Genomic DNA, 25,588 nt, shown 5'->3' on the forward strand with positions numbered 1-25,588 from the left:
AAGCCCCAGGAGGACCCGTTGGAAGATCAGGAACAGCCACAGGGATTGGCAGAAGAGGATCCATCAGAATAGGAACAGGCAGGCTTGAGATGTCAGCAGGTAATGGAGAGCCTGTGGAAGACAAATAAGGCTGGTCCTCAATGAACGTGACATCCACAGAGACATAAGTCTTTCTAAGACGAGGACTATAACATTTATAGCCTTTTTGGGTACGAGAGTAACCTAAGAAGAGACACTTTTCTGCCCTTGGTTCCAACTTGTCAAGTCCGGGAGATAGGTTATGAACAAAGCATGCACATCCAAAGACACGTGGCACCAAGGGAAATGGATCACCGAGAGGGTAGGTTATGAACAAAGCATGCACATCCAGTTTAATGGAACATTTAAACTGGTTAACTACTTCAAAATAAAAGTGACGAAATGCATTAAACACTTGAGATCTATCTTTAAGTAAAAATAATCACGTGGCTCTCGAATAATCATCAACAAAGATAATGAAATATTTATGTCCATTTAATGACGTAATTCTAGCTGGACCCCAAACATCAGAATGAATAAGTTCAAATGGACGAGACACTCTACTACTAAGACGAGAAGGAAAGGACACACGATGGTGTTTCCCTAACTCACACGACTCGCAATGAAAGGATGGAACAGATTCCGAAACAAAAGAAGACTTCCGAAGCGTATCCGCAGGTGGATATCCCAAACGACAATACCATTGATAAGTATCCACCGAGGAACGAAGAGCCACACCAGCACCGACCTGGTCAAGGTAGTAAAGACCATCAATCTCACAGCCCTCCCCAATCCTCGTCCCAGTCTTCATGTCCTGAAAAACACAATAAGAAGAAAAAAAGGAAACAGTACAATTCAGTGATTTCGTTAACTGGCGAACAGATAACAAGTTAACAGGAAAGGACGCAACGTAAAGAACGGAAGACAATTGAAGTCCTGTCGAGATGGAGACAACACCCATCCTAGAAACAGGGGATGTAGTCCCATCTGCCAATGTAACAGTACGAGGTCCCATAGAAGGGAGAGGTTGGAGAGAAGAAAGAATTGTAGGATTATCAGTCATATGGTGGGATGCTCCTGAGTCAATGAGCATGTCCCAGAAGAAGTACCAAAGAGAAAATAGGAGGGACTACCTTTATGGGCAAACGTGGCAACTGGCTCTTTTCCCTTATCCCGAAGACGGATAAGCTCGTCATATTTTGCTCGAGGGATAACAAGAGACTCAGATGTAGATGGAGCCATAGGAGAAGAAATACCATCAGAAGCAGCAGCAGCGGCATTTGCAGGCCTGTATAGATGAAACTCAGGATGCAAATCATAGCAATAATCAACAGTATGGCCATCCAACCTACAATGAGTGCAATGGCGGCGCCCACGAGAATAGCTAGACTGAGCAGTATACAATGAAAAACGGCCTTCATCAACCTTGAGAGTAGTAAGTTGCTGAGCGGAGGTCTCCACAAATTCCATAACCAAAGCCGACAAACCAAACAACCAACAGGAATATCCCAGTCACCACCGAAAAATAACAAAGAACCTCCACAAAGCACTCAACAGCCTACTGCAATGTCACAGTAACTGTAGCAACAACCACAAGAAGACAATCACTAACAATAACCACCATAGCACTCCCAAGAAGAAACAACCAACACGAGGCTATAACACACACAACCAACCATCCACAAATAAATCACTAGATCTGCGCCAACACATGCAATAGATGTACCATCCAACCTCATCAAATCACCAACAATAATACTAGGGTGTTGATTTAGATCATAGATAACAGCCTGAACCAAGAATACCACGAACCACAAGTTTCGTAATAAGAGACAAAATATGGTTTAGATCATTGATAAAAGAGGTCTAAGTATTGGAATCACAAACGAAGGGACAACACAAGGGAAAAAAAGGATTTAGGGCTTGGAGAAGGGAGGCCGAAACTGTTGATTTGTGAATAGGACAAAAAAAAAATATTTGGGAAATGGTTGGGCGAAAATGAAGAGTATTGGGTATGGAAGATTTTGGTAAATTTTGGGTTGAAAATTCCAAACGGTTAGGGCTGAAATCAAAAACCCAATAAAGGTTGAAAAAAAAAGAAGGCACGAAGGAGAATACCGAATCTTTATTGTTGATGTGGATCTCTCACACAAGGTAGAGTTAGAGTTTAGCGTGGAGGCAAGGGGACGTGAGTGGATTAGGGTTAGGTTTTAGGTATGAATAGGGGGTGCAAGTGGGTTAGGAATAGATTTTAGGGTTGTGTTTACGGTTAGAGTTGAAAGAGAAGGGATTGTGTTCGTCGCGTCTTCAGGGTTAGAGATTTGGGATTGTGTTCGTCTCGTCGCGTCGCGTCGCGTCTTCAGGGTTAGTGTTTTAGAAGTTCTAGGTTTTGGGCTTCTTCAAGGATGGGTGGTCCGATCTTCAACCTTGAAGCTCTGATACCATGTTAGATCTACATGATGGTTAATAGAAAGAAGAAGTATGAGAGATTAAGAGAGAGAGAGAGAGAGAGAGAGAGAGAGAGAGAGAAAATATGGAGGAAGAGAGTTACGTCTCTTGGGAGAGAGAATGCATTAAGCAATCTCTCCCCAACACGCATAATATATATATATATATATATATATATATATATATATATATATATATGTGTGTGTGTGTGTGTGTGTGGAAATGTCACAAATGCCCTTACTAGGGAGACAATACATTTAACAACATCATTTTTTATCTACATGATGAAGTAGTGCATATGCATATGATGTTATGTGAGGCACACATGCATGAAGCTAAAGACACCTTATTCACCCTAAAGAGCATTAAGTGAACTCTACTTGTCTCCTTTTCAAAGACAGGAAATATATTAAAGATATTAACATGATTAATCTCCTCTAAAAGTCAAAGCCAAATAAGAGAAGCAACCAACCCAGTTTTAGTTAAACCATAAATATAGCCATCACTAGAGATACTGTTTTAAAAGCAAAAAAATATGTGAGTTGAATCCCACGGGGGACTTAAGTTCAGTCATTCCTTAGAAAAACATATGTCAATTGGTTTTCTATTTTGAGAAAGATAATGATGTATTCATCAAAAGAAAATTACAGAAACGATTAGAGTTGAACCCCACAGGAGACTTAGCTTCAGTCCTACCTTACAAAATCCTATGTCAATTGTTTTTCTATTTTGAGACAGCAAAAGAAAATTAAAAATTCAAAAAAAAAAAAAAAAAAAAAAAAACTAATCTTGCCCTAGAAACACAAGAGCGCGCCATCTGATGCACTTCGTCGTTAGTTGATCCCCTAACATGGTGGAAGCCGACTTGAAAACCATCCAATCGATCCCGGATCTCTTAAAAAAACTGCAAAAACCTCTTTCAACCATGCTATGTCCGGGGGAGAGCCGTCTAGGGAGAATTGGCAAGTATGTCCATTTCCCTATCAAGGAAGTTCCGCTGAAGTTTAATTTCCACAACATTCGGCTCTCCTCCTTCAGGAAGCACTCTTGAGCCCATGCTTCCTTGTTTAAAATCACTCCAAAAAGATCGGGGAACATTTCCTTAAGCGCTTCCTCCGAGCATCACGTATCTTCCCAAAACCTCACTCTGCCACCTTGGTACACTCTAAACTGAAAATGCCGGCAAACTTTTGTGTTTTAAAATATCCATCCAAATTGTTAGGTTATTAGAGCACCAACCCCCATGACAAGCTCCATACTTTCAATAACTCTGGTCCAAAGGGGCTTCCTTACTTACCAAAACCACCACAGCCATTTACCTAGCAGAGCATTCTCAATGTTCCTTCAATTTCTAATTCCCAGCCCACCATCTTTAATAGGCCTGCACGCCTCTTTCCAGCTGACAAGGTGGAATATTTTCATATCATCAGGCCCACACCACAAGAAATTCATCTGAATTTGTTCGATGCATTTGATTAGCCCTATCGGACATTGAAAGAGCAAGAGATAGTATATAGGGATGTTTGCCAACAGAGCCTTGATCAAAGTAATTCTTCCTCCAATCGACACCAAGTTCCACTTCCAGCTGAATAGTCTCCTCTCTACCCTCTCTACAATGGGGTCCGAGGCCCTCTTCTTTGGTCTCCCCTCTTCCCAAGTAGGTAGTCGGGAAAGATTCAACTGAGCACCCTAACAGCTAAGCCAACCTCTCTTTGTCCCCATCCTCTAGATGAAATCCCATCAGATTTGATTTTCGAAAATTAGACCTCTGCCTAGTACCCACTTCGTAGCACCTAACCATGACTTTAAGTAAATTTGATGTAGTACCGGGAGAAAAATATACAAGGGGAGAAAAAGAGAAGAAGAGGAGAAGGAGAAGAATAGACGAAGAATAGGGGAAGAAGAAGAAGAAATTAGGGGAGAAGAGAAGAAGGAAGAATAAAAGAAGAGACGTAGAAGAAGAATAGGAGAGGAGGATAGGCAGGGTTTGTGGGCTGTTAGGACGGATGTTAGGGTCTTGAAGATGATGAATGAACCTGAATTCAAGGGCGATTCGTGGCTCAATCGGGGACTTGGATCGTTCAACGGTGCTTGGATCTTTCGCTCTGATACCAAATTTGGTGTATGAAAGGGAAGAGAAATAGAAGAAAGGGGATAGAAAGAGAAGAAGAAGAGAATAGATGAGAAAAGAATAGAATAATTTAGGGAGACGAAGAGAAGAACCGGGGAAGAGAGGAGAAGAAGAAATCTGTAGAGGGGAGAAATATCAATTCAATTCAAAAATCATCAAAGTTATTAATTCTTAATACAATGAGGCCTTTACATATGCAATTGAAATAAAATTCCATGGAAAATAAAATCTTAAAACAAAAACATGGAAATATAAATCCTAGAAACTAAATAACATGGAAATAAATCCTAATGGGCAAATATGCCACTTATTGGCCTATTATCTGCATCAGCTTTATTCTCACTTGCCTTACTGAAAACCAAAGTGTCTTCGGAGAACTAGAGGTGAGATACTTCCACACCCTATGACCCAATGCTAAATACATCAATCAGACCACATGATTTACTTTTTCCAATATCTTACTAAGAGTCTCGGCTATGATCACAAACAAAAACGAGGAACAGGATCACCTTGTCTCAACCCATGAGTTGAATTGAAGAAGCCTTTTGCAGATCCGTTCACAAGGAGAACCGCACCGACGAGACACATCTCACCATCCACGCTCGCCATCTCATGCCAAATCCCATCCTCCCTAGGAAAGAGTGCAGGCAATCCCACTCAACACACAATTATTAGATAAGAAAATATGAGTATCAGGTGCAGGAAGGCAGATTAGAGAGTCATCCACCTCTTGATTCATTTTGTGACAGCTCGAGGGATCTGATATGTTTTCATTAAGATATTTCGGGTAGGTGGGTAATCCCAGCATGATTATCAGATTTATATGGAAACTAGTCGGACAGGTTTTATGGTTGGCGGAACATCTTGTACAAATCACCACTTAAGCAGTTTTGTTGGAAACATGGAAGTTGAGGAATGATAGTGAGGAGGAAGCTGCACGAGAGAATAAAATGCTTGGTATTCCAATGGAAATCATGTAGAAAGGAATTTTTAGGTACTACGGTGACTTGAGCTGCAAATGGATAGTAGCAAGATGGACAGAACCCGCAATTGAGATACTCAACCACAACTTTGATGGGAGCTCAGTTGAAAATATAGTGATCAAACACCAGCGATGGAATTATCTGAAGTATATCCAAACAAGTATTAGAGAGTAGTAGATTGACGTGGATACTCTTTCATCAGCTGCCAAGGATCACGGACCAAATTGAATCAAAGGTCCAAGCCTTGTAAAACACTAACCTTGGAAGGCAAGGTAAAAAAATTTGCACGCTTGGTTTTTTGAAGTGGAATCATAGCTAGTGCATACTTGTTTGGTGTAAAAACCCAGACTTCGATAGATTTGTTTTTCTTTACTGGAGTGTTTCCCTTTCATTCACTTAAAAAATCCATGAACCCACTCATTCTCATGTGTAACAAAGGACGCCAAACACCTAGAGAAATCCCCCCGAAGATCATCCTAGAATCTTTCAGAGGAGAGAGAGAGAGAGAGAGAGAGAGAGAGAGAGTCCTCATAGAATTTAAAGTATTCCGTATGCTACACTTGCAAGACTGAACCCAACATTAGACATAGGCTCCAACTCATGCTGCTCACTAATACAGGTAACTTCCACTCCCTTGAAATAATAGAGATGGCATCTAGTAATACCAACTGCTTTTTTATCAGGAACAAGTACAACTCATCCACATCCCCCATGCAAGGGTCTCTAACAACAACGCTGTCAATCTAAAGTTCAAACTCCAGAATAAAATGCACAGAAGAAAAATGTCAAAGAAATTAAATTTTCCTTCTACTAGATGAAATAACTCAACCAGTCAATTTGGATAGTCATTAAGAATGAAAAATGAAATACCATTACGGCTAAGTTGAATGAACCTTGCATGGAAAGTTACGGATGTAGTCCAACAACAACTTTGAAACGCTCCCTCGAACTGGCCTATGCCTTTGCGAGATGAACTGTAGCACATATATTAGAACATTAGCAGTAAAAAAATACTGAACTTTGACATATGGATGAATCGAACTTTCTAAAAAATCACTTTTATTTCCAGAAAGAACTGACTCGATGTATAAGACACATGAAAAACAAGCAATATCTTAAGAGAACTACAAATAAACAAACCTGCAAGACCAATGTAACAAACTTCAAAAGGCATAGGTCATTAACATTTGATGGGTCCAGCTTTTCTAGATCAATAATGGCATATCCATGCTGCAATCAATAGAAATGAAAGTAGTAAATGGCTGGGATATAATTGGTTATTGCATCTGAAATTTCGTTCTACTTCTCAAAAGGTAAAGAAACAAGAAGATTAATCTGCAAACATGGTTTTAAATTTCGGCCGAAATCGAAACCGAAATTTCGAAAATAATAAGACAATACTTTTTTTCGGTTTACCGGATTTCGGCCAAAATTTCGGCATTTCGGCTGAAATTTCTTCCAAGGCCGAAACCAAAATTTAAATCCATGTCCGCAAACACATGCATTATGAAATTCAGAAGAATGAAGTATAGCTCATAGGAGGTAGACATAAAAGTGGATACAAAACTCCAGGGAATTTATGAAGGAGCTCTTTTTCATCATTTTAATCTACTGCACTACAAACATAACCAAAATCTAGAAATTAAGGATAAATATGGAAAGTCCCATCATACTAGCAGATTCTGCCAAGGATTTAGTTTGACCTTCTCTGTTTTTCTTTTCCCAACAGGCATAAGGGAAAACTTTCAGTACTATTAACCATGGTTACCGGAAACGCCTGGGGGAAGTGTGAAACGCGTTTCGGAAACGGATACGATACGTATTTTTAAAACATGTGAAACGCTCGTGAAACGTTATGGAAACTCCCGGGAAACGCCTTTGAAACGTTTGTGAAACTCTTGGGAAACGCGTTTCCCAAATACGGGAAACGCATTTCTAATCAATGAGAAACACGTTTTCTGGATAGAGTAAACTCGCTCGTTTCCAAGAATTGTGAAACTAATTTTTTCCGTGGAAACGCGTTTCCTGAAAAATAAAACCTATTTTGTTTATAAAAGTTTACTACCCCTATTGTTTACTATGATAGACCCATTTAGTGAACAAGGGGAGTCATAAATACACTATATGGGGGCTGCTTAAAGTAAAAATTGGTTTGAAATTTATATCAAACCCTAACCGATTCCTCCCTGTCTCTCGAGTCTCTCTACGCTACAAAGCAGAAACCCTAACTTCTTGTGCGCCTCTCTCTCCTCTCGACCAAACCGGACGCCTCTCCCTCTCTCGGACGCCGCCGGTCTCCACTCTCCAAGTATCTCCTCTCTCTCTCTCTCTCTCTCTCTCTCTCTCTCTCTCTCTCTCTGCTTCTTTCTTTTTCTTCTTCTTGTGCGCCTCTCTCTCTTTCTTTCTTCTTCTTCTTCTTCTTTTTCTTCTTCTTCTTCCTGGATATTTCCCCCCTACAACCGTTCAAAGTTCAAAGAAGTTAACGATTTCTGTTAAGGGGGGGATATCACTGCTGTTCGTTTGAGATTGTGGCGACTGATTGTAGTCCCCAAACCGATTGTTGGACTAAAAAATTAATGTAATTTCTAATTTGTCCAATAATCGGTTTGAGACTTTGAAAATGAGAGTTTAAAAGTCACAATTTCAAATGAACAGGGCTTAAATGCATTATTTGTGCACAATTGTGAGTCTGTGACAGTGTGACCCAAATATAGCCACTTTGTTCTCTTTTAGTAGCAATTTGTTGCTGACTTGCTGATTTGCTTATGAAATTCATTTTTTCTTCTCTTTTAGTAGCAATTAGTATCTTAATTGTTAGTTGTCGGAGTCTTTCATTTTTCTGCTGTTAGAAAATTTCATATTTTAGTAGCAATTTATATCTTTTAGTAGCAATTTTAGGTTGCTACTGAGTATGCTTTTATATTTTCTTTTATTTGTGATTATATTTTTAATTCTCTTTATGGTTGTTCACTTGTTTTTAATTTAATAGGATGTCTTTCGACAATGAATTCGAAGGCGTCGACGCCGACTTTAGGTATGGAGATGGAGATAATCAAGAAACCTTGCCCACTGAATCACATCAGAATTAAGATGACGATGATGGTGATACTGGTGAATATATATGGGAAGATGATGATCATGAATATTATGATGATGAAGATGGGATGGTTGATGATGATCTTTATGATGAAGATGGAAATCTTCTGCCCGGGGCAAAAGGCCCTTTATGGAGACATGTTGTTAAAGGCAGAAAATGTGGGAGGGGCCATGGGGGATCGATTGCCTGGAAATGTTGGCATTGTCATATTATATACCAGGGATCCTATACCCGTGTGCATGCTCATCTAATGGGTGCTCCAAAAGGCCAAAAAGCCGGAATCGCTTACTGCGATGTTGCTAAGAAAAATAGAGAACTACAGGCCAAGATGAAAAGACAAGTAGAGAGGTTTGAGAATGCATCAGGAGCACCTAAGTTGAAGAGGTCACGCCTTGACAGGCCCACTCTTATGACAGATAAATCCTCTACATCAATGGGTGTTGCAGGCCCTCTTCCAAAAGCCTTAAAAATACAAGGGCGGGAAGAGGTAGATTATAAGGTGGTGAGGTTCTTGACGGCGAATGGAATTCCATTCAATGTGTTGAGGTCGCCGTATTGGGAAGAGATGGTTTTTGCAATTAGTAAAGTACCGGGTACAAACCGCCGTCATATGAGAAAGCAAGGACAACCTTGCTTGATAATGAAAAGGAGAGGGTGAGAAAAAGTTTACAGGTGTTTTCACATAAGTGGGAAGCTCATGGAGTTGCAGTTGTTTCTTATGGATGGACTTCTGTGAAAAATAAACCGCTTATCAATGTACTTGCATCAAATTGTTTTGGGTCTATGTTCCTATATGCACATGATTTTTCTGTAGTGGAAGGAAAATTATATCTGAATTCTTACTGACAGCTAGTGAGAGCATTGGACCTTCGAATGTCGTTCAGATAACTACAGCCAATGCGGCAAATTGCAAGGCTGCAGGACATGCAATTGAAAATGCCTATAAGCATATTTTTTGGTCTCCATGTGTGGTGCACACTTTGAATTTAATTTTTAAGGATTTGGCTCGTGAATTCATATGGATGAAAGAGACATGTTATAGGGAAAGATATAGTGAAGTATGTAACGAACCACTCTCAAGCTTTAGCTATATTTAGAAGCCACTCAAAGCTAGAGCTATTAAAGGTTGCAAAAACAAGGTTTGCATCTCATTACATTACGTTGAAGCGACTTCTTGTTGTTAGGGAGGCGTTATTGCAGACAGTGGTGTCAGACGCATGGAGATCATGGACAAAGGCGCTTAATGATGAAGAATCTCGAAATTTTCCTGCAAAAGTGAAGAAAGATGTGATGTCAAATGAATTTTGGGATTCGGTTCGACTCATTATTTCAATGACAAACCAATTTATAAGATGATCAAATTTACAGATCAAGAGGGCCCTCTTATTAGAGAGGTGTATGAGGGCATGGACAACATGCTAGGAGAAATTCGGGACAATTTACAAGGAAATGATAATTTTGAAGGGATTTATGGAAAAGTTCATCACTTTGTTTGCGAAAGATGGGGAAAGATGATGAATGTAAAGCTTCATTCCCTAGCATATGCCCTCACACCTAAGTATTATGATCTTGATTATCTGAAGCTACCTGCACCAGGTGGATTTCGACGGGTGACTCCAGGTATAATGCTTAATTTTGAAATTTTGATTGTCTTTATAAATTATTTTTTGTGTTTTGGTTACGTATAAAGTGATAGCATATCAATTTAACTTTTTAATATAATTTTTATGTAATCTTTGTCAGATCAAGATAATGAATTTATTGATGCTGCCATGAAAGCAATGGAAAGAATAGTGGGGGAGGATGCGGAAATGAGGATTCTCCTTAGAGAGCAATTTGTTAAATTTGTTACAAGGAGAGGGAGGTTTGGTTCACACCTTGCAACAAGAGAAGCAAGAAGTCAATCTATGAGTGTACTTGAGTGGTGGAGGTTCCACGGAGGCGATACTCCTGAGTTAAGAAATTTAGCGATCAGAGTTCTTTCTCAGAGTGTTAGCTCGTCATCGGCTGAGAGAGCATGGAGCACATATAGCTACATCCATAACGTTAAAAGGAATCGACTGAATGCAGCTCGTGCAGTTACATTGGTTTATATCCATTCGAACTTAAGATTGCTTTCGAGGTAATTTCTTCTCTTGTTAATTCATATTTTAATTGCTGCTTGTTACTTTGGTACATTTTTTTACATATTTTCATTTTTTTAATCTTTAATAGGCTTAGTGGAAGTCACAAAGAAGGACCACACCGCAAGTGGGATATAAATCCTGAGATCCCATTGATTGATGACTCTGCGGTTAGGCTAGAGGAAATGAGGTGGGAAAATCTTGATGACCCTGTCGATCATGTTACGTCGGATGCTCCACCATTGAGGCCACAACCAGTTGCAATACGACCTCCACAACCATCATTGCCTTCGCTCACCATGCTTGACACGGCGACTACATCTTCATCACCCACTAATGCGCCTTCGTCTATGCCTCCACGATTCACTAGACAGCAAGGCATTAATCAATTTGTTCGTGGTGGGGGGCGGGGAACAAGGGGAGGAGGCAGAAGGGGTTCACCTAGAGTCGGCCCTTCAGATCCTAAGGGGAAAAGAAAATCTACATAGAGATTTCTGATATTTTGGGTTTTGGCTACTTCTAAACTTTTTGGGCATGTACTTAATTAATTGTGTTGTCACTTGTGACTTGTGATTAACTATTTCATGCTGAATTGCATTTTTTGGGTACTTAATTTTGATATAGAATTATATTCTCCACTTCTATTTCTACTTTTGATATAGAACTATATTTTTTGGGTATCACTTATCATAGCAAAAGCTTACATGTTCTCTCTCTTTTTTTTGCTTCAAGAAAGGCGTAAATTCAGGTACCCATGATGTGAATTTTCTCGGGATGCCACTGGAGTACAAAACAAGGGTATGAAGTGCCACTTATTGCTTCAAGAAAAAGGTACTTTAATAGTTTAATACTTTAATTTGCTTATGTTTTACTTTTATACTTCTATAATTTTGTTTTATAATTGATATGATATGAAATTGAAATGCATATTTATGATTTATCACTTTGAACTTTGAATTGTATTTGCTTATGTTAGACTTAGAACTTAGAATTATATATATTATATTCAAGATTCTAGTACAAGCATTTTCCTATTAATGTGTGCTACTATCACATTTATGTGTTTCACTAGCGTTTCCTTTAGGTTTCACTAGCATTTCCTTTAGGTTTCCCAAACGTTTCCCAAGACGTTTCCCAATGCGTTTTACATGCGTTTCTCTATCGTTTCCCGTTTTTCGTTACCCCCTTGATTTTTTTCATGCGTTTCACGTTTCCGTTTCACGTACCATTTCCCGTTTCCGTTTCCCGAACTGGTAACCTTGCTGTTAACAATATCATGGATAGAGTTACATGTATGTTACAAGCAATTTGTATGACTCCTTCCGTTTTTAATTTTCCTTTATATTTGGTGTTAGAAGAAATGTTAGTAAGAATATTGATTGAGGAGAAAATGCAAGAATAGAAGCAAAGGCAGGAAATAACACGCTGATGAAAATAGTATCATGCAACGAGCTGTGTAATATTAATTATTTGCATGAAAAAGAAAGTAAAGTAATACTTAAGAATCATGAAACATTGAAATGCTCATTGCTGCAAAAAATAACTATCCATAGGTTTGCTCGAATGATGGTTTGGGTTGGAGGATGGATGCGGGGTTTAAGGAAGAACTTGAACAAAACTGCTAGAGCAGGCAGGAAGTCGTGGTGGATAGGGGATTGGAAGCGTGAGTATTGTGGTTATATGAACATTGGGTGTAGAAAAGAATGCAGCTGCTTCCAGCAAATGACGGAGAAAGGAAACAGTCTAGATTCCAATAGAGATTTCACTACTGTATCAGGAAGCTGGAAAAGACAATACTAGAGGAGTCACACCATAATATCAGCATGGCTGGAGGGCAATTATTCCAGAATGCTGTCTATAGAAGGAAGTGGCTGGCTGGGGTTGTCTGATTAAAAGCAGAAAGACAGAACAAAACAGTGCTTAAGGCACCGTTCAGTTGTCGGGAAAGGAAAGGAAAGAAAAAGAAACCTGACAGAAAACTGACAGAAACTAAAAGAAAATACAGAAATATGTCTTCAGTTGCACAGAAACTCAACAGAAACCTATTAGACATCATGACATCATGTAAACATAAACTGTGATAGTCCTAACATGCAAAATGGGGCCCACAACCTACGCCACAAATGTGACCAAAATAAGTGGGTCCAACATTTGGTAAGTAAATAAAGAGACAAAGTGACCAACATTTGGATGTCATATTCTCTAATAATGAATAAGAACACAAAATAAGCAACCAACCTATGAAAACCGAAACAAAGAATAGACCCATGTTGTTGCGTACGACTCATGTTGCCAGGGCCTGAATTAGTTTTATCTTTTGTTTATCAACATTTTCTTTTATCCCTAAATTATTTTCTTCAAAAGTTGAGATGTTTCATTAACATCAGCCTTTAACTAAAGGCTGTACGGTTTGTGTAATGCCAGTCCAAAGTATAATGGGGCCTACAAATTAGTAATCTGAGGGCTGTGTTTTCACAAACAAAGTGGTAATTGACCAAGATATGTTCGGTTCTAGCATAAAAAATGAGATTAAAAGTCATATAGAGTGCAGTTACATTGTCACAAAAAAAAAAGTGTTGGGCTTGTGGAGACTATCTCAGAAAAAAGGTGTTGAGATTAAAAGTCATGTTTTATGTACTGTTTCTTGCAATCCATGATAAACAATTTTCCCTCCCAACGTGGTGCATATACTAATAATGGACATACATCTAGTTTTTCCTTCCAATAGTTTTTCCTCCCAAACACGACCTAGTCCGCATCAGAAAATGCATATGGATCCATTGTGTTATGGGCTAAGATCCCTATTCCATAATTAATCGTGCCATTGACGTATCCGAGTTGAAGATAGAACATAAGAAAGATAGAATTTCAACTAATTAATAGGAATAATATTCTCAATGGTTTTACACATTCTCTTTCTTTAGAGAACTTCAATCAAACAATAGCCATAAAAATCCTCCAAGGGAAAATCAGAACCCAAAACCCAATTCATCATCCAAAAATTAGAAACCCTAAATCCTAAATTCCAAGCCCTAAAATCAGAAACCCTAAAACCAATTTCATATCATCAGAAACCCTAAATCCTAAAATCAGAACCCTAAAAATCAGAAATCCTAAAATTCAGAAAACCTAAACCCTAAAATCAGAAAAAATCCAAAACTTTACCCTAATCAGAGAAGAAGAAGATATCTCTTTGATTCACACGCCCAAATTAGAGAGAGAGAGAGAGAGGATGGGAATGTGATCTAGCAAAAAACCTAGAAAGGGTATCAGATCTGGTCGAGAGAGAGAGAGAGAGAGAGAGGAAAAACATAGCAAAAAATAGAGAAAGGATGAAAAAATATTGGAAAACAATAGAGAAAAGGGGAAAGACGAAATATGAGAGAGAGAGAGAGAGCGCGTACTTGGAAAACCTTGGATCGGAGGAGGAAAAGTGGGTTTGCCTTTTGCCTAACACACACAAACCAGTCAATATGAGAGAAAAGTCTAGGGTCGCGTTTTGCTCTTTGTTGAGTGTGAAGTCAAGATAGGGTCAAGAGAGAGAGAGAGAGAGAGAATCGCGGATAAGTGGCTTTTTCTGCTTCCCGCAAGTGGAAAAGAATCCGGGGAATTTTTGGTGAAACTCATATTCCACGTTTTTTTTTTAAATCCACATATGTTAATAGGGTTTCCGCGGAAATTAAGGAAACACCCAAAAAAAACGAGTTTCCATGGAAAAAAAAGTGGTTTCTGCGGAAACATGATGAAAAAGACAGTGCCTAAGGGTCTGGCAAGCTACCAGAATTTGGGTTGTTATCCTCTCCAGTAAGCTGACTTTGAGTATCAGGGAGGCTTTCGTCATATTACACTTAGAGAAGGAAGCCGACAGAGTGCACACACTTGCAAGGTCTATGGGAAGCAAGTCAGAGTCCTTAACCCATTGGAAAACAAAAGGGGGGAAGAAAAAAGAGGCCCCAAGTGGAGGCAAACTGCTGACCCCAGCTTGACATCAGCATAACACTTGCAGACATCAACAACAGACTACACATCATCAGATGGGGTTAAAAATTTCCCAACCCCGCTGTTTTGTGATGAACTTTTATGAAGTCATTAAAGTGGGTTTTGAAGAGTTCATATTTGGGAAACCTTGTATGGCTAGGACACATAAGATTTTGAAGAATAATATAAGGCCACGTTTGGATACCTAAAGTTTTTGTATTTGGATTTGGATTTGAGTTTTGGTACAAAATACATCAATCATCCTCATGCACGTGTTGTACAAGAGAGAAAGAGAGAGAGGGACGGAGGGAGGGAGGGATGTCTCGTTGCTGCTGCTGCAAGGTCGAGGAGCAGCGAGCGTGAAGGTAATTGCCACAAATATTGATTTCCAAATAATATCTTGCAGAACAGATTTGAAAATCGGATTTTTTTTCACTGTTGTAGCTGATTTGGAAATCTAAGGATCTGATCCAGTTCCAAATCTCAACTGCAAATGTGAGAAATCCAAAACTAAATCTTGTGGGTATCCAAATGACTCAATGAATAATGTAAAGGGGCGGAAATCGACCCATTTGCCCCTCCTCTCGCCAAGCTTACAGGAAAAGGTCGCCCAGCCCCTTCGAGTCCTAAAACAGGGATCGAAAAAATCTGGAGTTTCAGGACTGATCGCAAAGGGACAAAAATGTCGGTGGAGTGTGACAAAAAAAGGGACGATTCTTCGTCAAACCCTTGGGGAGGGGCTTGCAAAGGAAGTTCCTGGGCGAAAGGATAATCAATCTAAAATCCTCAGTCATGAAGATAGGCCATCCACACCATGGAAATTTAACAAAGTTCCAGCTTTGGTGAGGCGGGCCCTGCTCGCTTAAGCCACTATCAGTGGGGAGTCCTCGTCTGAGAGGACTGAGAAGCCATTGGGAGTCCTAACTGAGAGGACTCAGAAGCCATTGGGGAGTCCTAATCCCCGCTCCAAATGAAGCTCGGTTTTTGGAATATAAGGGGATTAAGGGAAGATAGGAAGACACAGGCGGTGAAGGATTTTATTTATCGAAGCAGGCTAGACTTGGTGGTTGTTATTGAATCCAAACTAATGGGGGTAGCAGACATCATCATCAACAAGACTTGGGGTAGAAATCAGCAAGAATGGGTTACAAAAGACGTCGTGGGTACAGCAGGAGGGATTATTGTAATATGGAAAGAAGGGTGATTCCATCGAGAGGAAGTTCGCATGGGAAGGTTCTCGATATAGATCATCTTCTCCTCTTTCGATTGGAATGAAAAATGGATGCTTACAGTCATTTATGGACCGGTCAGCGCCTTGGAGAGACGAGACCTATGGTGTGATTTGATGAACATTAGAGAAGCCTGACAGGGTGCATGGATCCTTGATGGTGACTTTAATACAATCCGATTCCCTTCAGAGAAGAACACACATACCAAAATCACAACTAGCATGAGGAACTTCTCTAACTTTATCCAAGACCATGAATTGATAGACCTTTCACTAAACAGAGCAAGGTTTAGCTGGTCCAATAATCAGGGTCTACTAATAATGAGCAAAATTGACCGGGTTCTTATCACACGAGAATGGGAGGAATGCTTCCCTCTAATTTCCCAGAAGGCGCTCCCAAGATCTGTGTCTGACCACAACGTAATTATACTGGAAATTTCTAATTTCTCTAGGGTCCCCGGCCGTTTAGGTTTGATTTGGACCTCTTGGAGGTAACGGGTTTTGAAGACATGGTCAAGCAGTGGTGGGAAGAAATCGAAATCAAAGGCTAGAAAGCATACATTCTCTGCCAAAAATTGAAGGGGCTAAAATTGAAAATTAAAGAATGGCAAAAGACAATTGATGAAGAAACTATACAAAGGAAGGAAGAGATCTCTAGCAGTCCGGTCCTCTTAGAAAGCAGAGAGGACAACGGCCCGTTATCACTGGAGGAAAAAATGGATCACCTCAAACTCCTGGAGGAGAATGAGGCGATTTTACGAAGAGAAGAGATCCGGTGGAGTCAAAAATCTCGTGCCTTGTGGCTTAAAGCTGGGGATATGAACTCGAAGTATTTCCATAGAATTGCAAATTCACGAAGGAGAATCAACTCAATCAACTGTTTGAAGGATGGGGATTCCATAATTGAAGACCAAACTCTCATCAAAGCAAAAATTGTGGAATATTACTCGATTCTATAATTCTATACTCTAGATCCTCGGAGTGGTAACCGAAGTTGGCTGGAGTTCAATTCAAGAGTATTACTCCGGATCAAAGATTAATGTTGGATCGGAACTTTTCCGAGGAGGAAGTTGAACAGACCATTCTCTCAATGGCCAGGGATAAGGCCCAAAGCCCGGATGGTTTCCCAATGGCCTTCTTTCAACATTTTTGGAGCATACTAGAGGGAGACATTATGGCTTTCTTCCATGAATTCCAACAAAGAGGAATCATCAGCAAGGCTGCAAAAGCAACTTTCATTGCTCTAATCCCTAAAAAGGAGTAATTGGGATTACGGATTTCCGCCCAATTAGTTTGATGCATAGCATTCCTAAAATCATTGCAAAACTGCTGGCAAGAAGAGTGAAAAATGCCATTGGAGGTATCATATCCCAGTTCCAAGGAGCCTTTGTTGAATCAAGACAAATCTTGGATGGGGTCCTCATTGCTAATGAACTTATTGACTAGGTGAAGACAAGCGAACGTTCGAGCTTAGTGTTGAAGATAGACATTGAGAAAGCCTATGATCCTGTGGACTGGGATGCCCTTGATTTTATACAAGAAAAGATGGGTTTTGGTCCAAAATGAAGGATGTGGGTCAGGTCACTCATATCATTTAACTCTTTCTCAGTCATCATCAATGGTGCAGCAGAGGGCTTTTTCAAGGCATCTCGAGGTATTCGCCAGGGGGATCCTCTAGCTCCATATCTATTTATAATGGTGGTGGAGGCCCTTAGTCAGATGATGACTAAAGCAAATAGATCGGGCCTGATTCGTGGGCTCCAAGCTGGATCTGCTGGTGAAGAAATTACTCACCTCCAATTTGTGGACGATACATTAGTGTTCTTGCAAAACAATCCCCAAGCCATCCCTAACACCATGAAGATATTTAAATGGTTTGAGGTCACATCTGGTCTTAATATCAACTTCAGCAAAAGCATGCTCTTGGGAATCAACATGGATCAGCGAGAGATTCAAAGGCTGGCAAGGACAATTGGGTGCAGTGCTGGAACCTTCCCTATGTCATATTTGGGCTTACCTTTAGGGTTTGGAATTCCATCGACTGCTCAATGGGATCCGGTGGTGGAAAGAAAAGAGAGGATGCTAGCAACGTGGAAGAAAAGGTATATCTCTATTGGGGGCAGAATAACACTAATAAAAGCTACACTCTCTAACATGCCGGTTTACTTCATGTCTCTCTTCAAAATACCGGTCAAAGTAGCATTGAGAATTAAAAGATTACAGCGGAATTTCTTATGGGATGGAGATGGTGAGTCAAAGAAGTTGAAACATCTAATTAATTGAGAGGTGACCGAATCCCAAAGACACGGAGGCCTGGGATTGGTAAGCTCAGATTACGAAACAAATCATTACTTGGAAAATGGTTATGGAGGTATGGTGTGGAGAAAATGGCATTGTGGCATCGGGTAGTTGGGTTGAAATATGGTTCTGAATGGGGGGACTGGAACATTAGAAAACAATCGGGAGGAAGGGGATCGGGAGCATGGAAATCCATCTGCTCTGTTAAGGAAGATTTCGAACGGGAAAACGCTACAAAGTGGGTGTCGGCAGAAATGTAAGATTCTAATTAGACCTCTGGTGTGGTAAAACACAACTGAGTACGGTATTCCCAAGATTATTTAGAATTGCAGTAAACCGTGATGGCAGAGGCTTCTGGGATATACGCTTACGGAGGAATCTTAAGGAGGAGGAAATCCACGACTTACAGAGGCTCCTATCTGTTCTGGAATCGAAATACTGCTCATAGTTTAAGGAAGATGAGCGGATATGGATGCCTGCATCCAACAGAGACTTTACAGGAAAATCCTTTTTCTCGGCCTTATATGCTGGCCAACCATCACCAATCGAGTGAATCTGGAAATCTCTTGCCCTTCTGACGGTGGTTGCTTTTGGGTGGACGGAAATCCATACGAAAATAAATACTTGTGATCGCTTGAAGAGAAGACATTTCAGCCTAGCAAGTATGTGCGTTCTCTGTCGGCAACAAGAGGAAACGTTGGACCATCTTATATTGCATTGCCCGTATTCATACCGTGTATGGGTGAGAGCGGTAGGAGCTTTCAGTATATCCTGGGTATGTCCCGACTCTATTAATTCTTTGCTCCTTGAGTGGCATTCTAGCCCCTTCAGTTACACAGGTAGAGCATTATGGCCGACCTTTCCCTAATTTGGAATGTTTGGAAGGAACATAACAGGCGGATATTTGAGGAAAAAAGCAAAACTTCTGGTTGCCTGGCTTCGGACATTAAAGTGGAATTAGTTTCATGGACAAAGACTAAGAAACGAACTACCTATGGGATGGGTGATCTTATAAGGAATTGGTGGTCAGTCATATGGGACAAAACAATCAGAACCAAGCCCATACCCAAATGGGTTCCACCGCTATTGGGGTGGCTGAAACTTAACTTTGACGGCTGCTCCCTCGGTAATCTAGGGAAGGCTGGTATAGGGGAAGTTATCAGAAACTCTAGCACTTCGATGGCTATGACTTTTTCTGGACCGGCTGGTATCTGTGATGCAAACGAAGCGGAAATCAAGGCTCTCCTATTCGGATTGCATTGGGCTTTTGAGAATAACCAACGTCCCCTAATTGTCGAAGGTGACTCTATCAATGCCGTAGCTTGGGCCTCTGGTTTCTCTAAGGGACCCTGGAAATTGCAGGAATTAGTTACAAAAATATTGGATCTGATAAGGGTGCTTGGTCCAAGGATTGAACACCGCAGGCGATCGGCGAATGAGGTTGCCGATAGCTTAGCTAAGGCTGGAGCCCAAAGGGAAGAAATTGAAATAGCATCCTTTCTGTAAGCCCAATTCAGGATGCTGAAAGGAATGAAGTAATATTACAGGATATTGTATTTTATTTTATTTTTGAAAATTGACAATTTTATTGATACTATGGAAATTACATTGAGGACCAGACATCCCAACTTGCAATACATAGAGTCAATTAAGGATGGCCAGGAGCATACTCCTAGACTAGCTAAAACCAAAGGAGAAAATCTACTAGTGCATCCGTTCCGCTGAGGACCACACTTCAATGGGCTGCCATCATGTCGAGTAAAATAATAACTTGCCTGCCAAATCTGCATCTAGTATCACAGCCTAGAATGTCTTCACCACTCCCCCATTATTCCATAGCATTACCCCATGGCCACAATTGAAAAATGTGCCATTGAAAAAAGTGCCATATTTGGGAGCCTCTTAGACAAGGCTTTCCTCAAAACAGACTTGTCATCACCATTTAGATAGTCATTTAGTTTGGTCTTCTAGGCAAGTCATCAAAACCGAAAGAGACCCATCCATGCTATGCTGGCTTTGGGACGGGAGCAGATGTACAACCCCGGAAATCAGGACCAGGACTTCCAGAGAGTCGCTAATCGCCAACCGTTCCTCCACCAGACGGCAACCCACCGCCTTAAACTAGAACCATTTTTGTCTGAATCGAACACATAATCCGATCCTCGAATTCCTGGCGAGCTTCTAGATCAAAAGAGTAAGGGAGAATCGACTTCTTAGGGAAATATTCCCGGGTCCTCAGGGGAAGCCATTCCTACTTTAGCACGGAAGCTTTCTTCAAAAAATAAAGGGAGGGGTACCTTTTAATGGCAATCCCCCTCTCCCTCCTTTGTGCTTGTGCTTGGCCTGACCTGTTTCTAGCTCACTAACTGTTGTGTAGCTTCCTTTGATCTTTCGAAGACCCCTCCCCCCACCCCCCACCCCCCCAGCAAGCCAGAAAACCATCTGGAATCAGTTCTGTTCAGGGTAGCTGGGAACCACTGGGAGGCAGAAGCCTGATTGCTTGGGCGGGTCCGCACGAGGCCAGCAGGGTGAATTGAGCCTCTGGATGCCTAAAGGATGGCTTGGCACTCTCTTTTGCCACGATTCTCCCAAACGAATAAAAGACCAAGGCACTGTAAACTGTAAAGTGCGACTGTTTGTGTCGCCAAAAAGCGGGTAACATACGTGCAATGATTGAGAGTTGAGACGATCAGAGGCAAAGAGTGCTTCAACACGAGTATTTAGAAAAGAGGATCTGAGGAATGCGCAGAACATATAGGTTGTTGCGACCATGGTTTAAAATTTCGGTTTCGGTACCGGTTTTGGACTCCTGAAATTTTGAAATTTCGGCCGAAATTTTGTAACATTTCTTTTTCTTTTTTTTTAAATTGCATTTTCTCGAAATTTGGTAAAGGCCGAAATTCGAAATTTAGCCAAATTTCAGTTTCGGTCCGAAATTTCGGATTTCGGTTGAAATTTAAAACCATGATTGCGACTACCAGAGGAGATTTCCCAATTGTAGATTCTCCACAAGAATATAGCATACTGTGAAAAAAAAAAAAAATTTGAGAGTTAAACGTGAGAAATAGCAATTTAAGTTGGATAATTGGATATTTGGCACAACGTACACAAATAGGACATGAATGAAACTAGGTATAGGAGTGTATGTAGTACCCATGGTTTTAAATTTCAGCCGAAAGGGACCGAAATTTTAAGATTTACACCAAAAAACCAAAATTTTAAGATCTACACCAAAAAACCAAAATTTTAAGATTTAAACCAAAATTTCCACCTAAATCAAATTTCGGTGATTCCACTGAAATTTCAAACCTTGGTAGTACCTACGCTCATGAAGAAACACGCTGAACTAGAATAAGGAACGGAGAATGACAATGAACTTGCGCCATCAATTATATGATGGGCAGCACGTATAGCCACCTAGAAAGCTTCAATCGGAGTGGTGAGGCAGATCTCCCATGTGATGTGCAAAGTCCTTTGAGGAAACTGCTGTTATTTGGAGTTGTGGCAATGGTAGCACTCAACAGCAGTGTGGTTCCGACATCCACAACTCTGGCAAGGCACATGGATGTCTGGCATGATACAAATTAATAAATTCAAGTGCTCAAGGAACCTGTGGAGATTGAGAAGCTTAGTGGAGAGTAGGTGATGTGGGAAACAGTCGCCCACCTTATGTATGGTGACTAGGATACGGACCAAGTCTAGGATGAGCAACCCCAAGATATCGATAATGTGAGTTTCCACCACGCCTGCCTTGTCCACGACCACGACGATGGCCTCTCCCACGACCACAAGAAGCAAATCAACCAACAAAGTATAGAGCCCCAAAGGTGTACAGATAGGCTTTCTGAGGAGCCGATAACTTAACAGATGCCTTGGGAGAAGTGAGGACATCAAAATATAGAGCAATACTAGCAGGTCAGTGAATGATGGAAACTCTGATCGGGTCAATATAGACGTGTTAAAATATGATAATCATCTTCTAATCCATTCAGCTATAAGAAACTTTATCGCATTATCAAGAGGTTTGATCATACAAATTGATCAAACAAGTTCATCATCTTCATAAGGTACTCGTGTGTGTGTGGGTGGCTTGAAGTTGGCATCATGCATTCTTCAATTTGTTGTTGTGCAAATGAACCCTTATGTGCTTTCCAAAGAGCACGAGCAAATGTCATATTTAACACCTGGGCTAATAATACTCCTGGAGAGAGAGTGGAGTCTAGCCAAGCAATGACAATTGGTCTTTTGTAAGCCAAGATTCTTCATATGCTGCAATTTTCTCCCAATGATAGATTTTGGTTTGTTCAATAGTGCTCGCATTGCCTCTGTTCTTCACATATTCATCAGGTGGTTTAGCAAGGCCTCAAATAAGATCAAGAATGCCCTATGCATGAGAATGGGATGGATCTGAGATCTGACCCTTCCACAGGAAGTAGGTATCGTTTCTAAGATTAATAGTCACATGATGGGGTAGAATAGGAAAAGGATTGATCGAAGAAGGAGAAAGTAGAGAAGTGATAGATAGAGGAGAGGAGGGGCTGATGTGAGATGGAAGAGGACACAAATGGAAGGGAAAGGAATTCAGGGTTTTGTGAATTTCAAAGGATTTAGGGATTACTTTCATGGAAATTGTGCTAAGTTGCACCTTTATTTTAAGTTGGGTGCTAAAATGAACCAAATTTAAGTAATAGATGGGCTCTATCTTGTGTTTTAATGCTCATCACTTAATGATAAAAGGAGCCTTAGCGAGAGAATAACAAACATAAAAAGGAGAAAACCCTAGAAAAAAACCATTGGGCATGGAAGGGAATGAATCAGGATGAGATTAATGTAAGAAATTATGGTATCATGTAAGAAAGTGAAAGCGGGAGTTGTAAAGGGTTTTGAACGAATGAAAGAAATTGTAGATCTAAGGGTTCAAACCAAAGAAAGAGATGGCTATGGTAAGAGAATACGAATAAGATTGATGAAAATGAAATACTTGTTTTGGAAGATTAGACCTCGTCCCTTGATGTGAGATTTTTATTCTCTGGCTTTGATATCATGTGAAATATGAATATGCAATGGAGGAAAGGATAAGAGAGCAGACACAAGGGAGAAAAAAGGTGTATTACATCAATCAAACCCAAATAGGAGTATTACAGTGTAATATAGATTAGGTTACAAATGGAATAAATACTCTTAGGAGGATCGTACTACCCTTTCTAAAATTTATATCTTCAAGGAATTGGAAGGCTTGTCCATGGGTGGAGGGAGACTTCAAAAATCCAATTGCTTGGGCCTCAAAATCGGGTCATGGAGATTAGCAAATGCAATATTAGAGGTGGTGGACCTTGGTAGAGAAAAAGCACCAGGGATGTGTGGAAAACCTTACAAGGGAAAGAGTAAAGAGAGATGTTTGGTTGTGGGCCAACATCTTCTTCCTATTATAAAAACACTCTTTCCAAATAGTGGAGGGCCTAGTTATCGGTTTTCTTTTGTTCCGCATGCGATAGACAAAAAGTTTCGTTCCATTTGACAAAACGAAACAAAAGACAAAATGAAATATTTCTCCCAGAAATCTGAACCAACTAAGTTTGTTTTGCCTTTATGGGCGAAACAAGGAAAACTGGAGCATTCTAGATGAAACCAGGCAGAATTTCTGAGCAATTGCTACATTTGTGTTGCGATTTGTCTTTTTCAAGTTTTCAATTTTTACCCTCACTTAGTGATCGTTATATAATTGTTTGAAAGGGCACTTGATGTCTTTTAACCCTCCCAAACGAATGGGAGGGTTAAAAAACCATTAAAACCTCTCATTTTACAAATTTGCAAAACCCATTTCTTCCCTAGAACCCTACCTAGAACTTGAAGACCATGATTTCTCACCAATCACCATTTTCTCCTCCAATATCTTCTTCCAACATCATTCTCCACCAAGGGGAGAATTCTTTGCCTCCATCAAAGTGGTGATTCAAAAGAGATACCGTATTTTAGGCTTTTCATTGCCTTATTTAGGATTTTTTGTCATATCTTCTACTTTTTATTAATCTCTCGCCCCAAATGAGTTTGGGACCTTCTAGGGGAGCACCTTACATTGGTTCCACTTCCACTAGATGGAATGACCCGGCATGGACAGATGGCAGGTTGGTGTTGGATCAATGAAAGAAAACTAATTGGACATTTTGTCGTAAAGTTATATCAAGTGGAGGTATTATTCGATTAAAAGAATACCTAACAGGTATTCCAGGTGAACTAAAAGCTTATAAGAAAGTTCTATTGGATGCAAATGGAGAATTGCAAAGCTTTTAGATAATTATAGAAAAGAAAAATCGAGAAAGAGTATAGCTTTACAAGAGATAAGTGATCCCTATGGTATGCCACGTCATGAAGTAAAAGGGAAATTATGAGGATTTTTTTCTTTCTTTCTGTTTTTTTGAAAGATGAAAATGATGAAAATGTTGCTATTACTTGCCCCCTTGTAGCTAAATCGGATCAATAGTATGGGGAAAGAAAATAGCGTACAAGGGAGTAGAAAGAGGGGGAAAAAGGATCAGAAGTGTTTACACAATTTTTCGCCCTGAACAACCCCTAGAGCTCAGAGAAGCATAAAGAAGCGATTGATCGGACTAACTGGAAGTTGGCATGCTCATGATGCCAATATCGCTTTCAATATTGCCAATTCTCCATATCGACAACCAATATTTGGTACGGTCAATGTGGTTGGGTTGGGGGGCAATAGTAATGAAAACGAATGCATTGTTTGGCTAAGATTTGTTAAGATAAAGTTTAGAGAGAAAAATGAATGAGTTAGGGTAATCTCCCCCTGACTCGTATCTTTATACTAAAACATAAAGAAATGTACAACGTCCTAAATGCCCTTAGGCAAGTTACATATTCCAACACTCCCCCTCAAGCTGGAATGTAGATATCATACATTCCTAGCTTGTTACATATATCACTCAATTTTGACTTATTTAAGGACTTTGTAGACATATCAGCTAATTGGTCCCCTGACCGAGTAAATACAGTGCAAATCTCTCTTTTCTGGATTCTTTGACGGATAAAATGACAATCCACTTCAATATGTTTGGTGCGCTCATAGAAGACTGGATTGTTGGCAATGTATATTGCAGCTTTGTTGTCACAATAAAGCTGCGAAGGAGAAGATGAAATGGAGCCAATTTAAAAAGAAGTGAACGTAGCCAAAAAAGTTACGTGCTTGTCTGTGCCATTGCGCTGTATTCAGCCTCTGCACTGGACTTAGCTATAACATCTTGCTTCTTACTCTTCCATGAAACAAGA

General features: G+C 40.2%; 1 protein-coding gene across 1 annotated transcript in view; it reads right to left on the reverse strand.

Moving 5' to 3' along the window:
• Nucleotides 1-25,588, reverse strand: part of RSY3 (Adenine nucleotide alpha hydrolases-like superfamily protein) — a 77,535-nt gene that overhangs the window by 7,131 nt on the left and 44,816 nt on the right. The window contains exons 8-9 of the mRNA XM_077363580.1: nt 6,721-6,810; nt 6,474-6,554 (exon numbers count right to left, since the gene is read on the reverse strand). Of these exons, the coding sequence (XP_077219695.1) occupies nt 6,474-6,554; nt 6,721-6,810 (171 nt within the window). The remainder of the gene's footprint in view (nt 1-6,473; nt 6,555-6,720; nt 6,811-25,588) is intronic.

Source organism: Tasmannia lanceolata, unplaced genomic scaffold (genome assembly GCF_043159265.1).
Source record: "Tasmannia lanceolata isolate RefF3 unplaced genomic scaffold, GAP_Taslan_0.1 ptg000003l, whole genome shotgun sequence".
Lineage (NCBI taxonomy): Eukaryota > Viridiplantae > Streptophyta > Magnoliopsida > Canellales > Winteraceae > Tasmannia > Tasmannia lanceolata.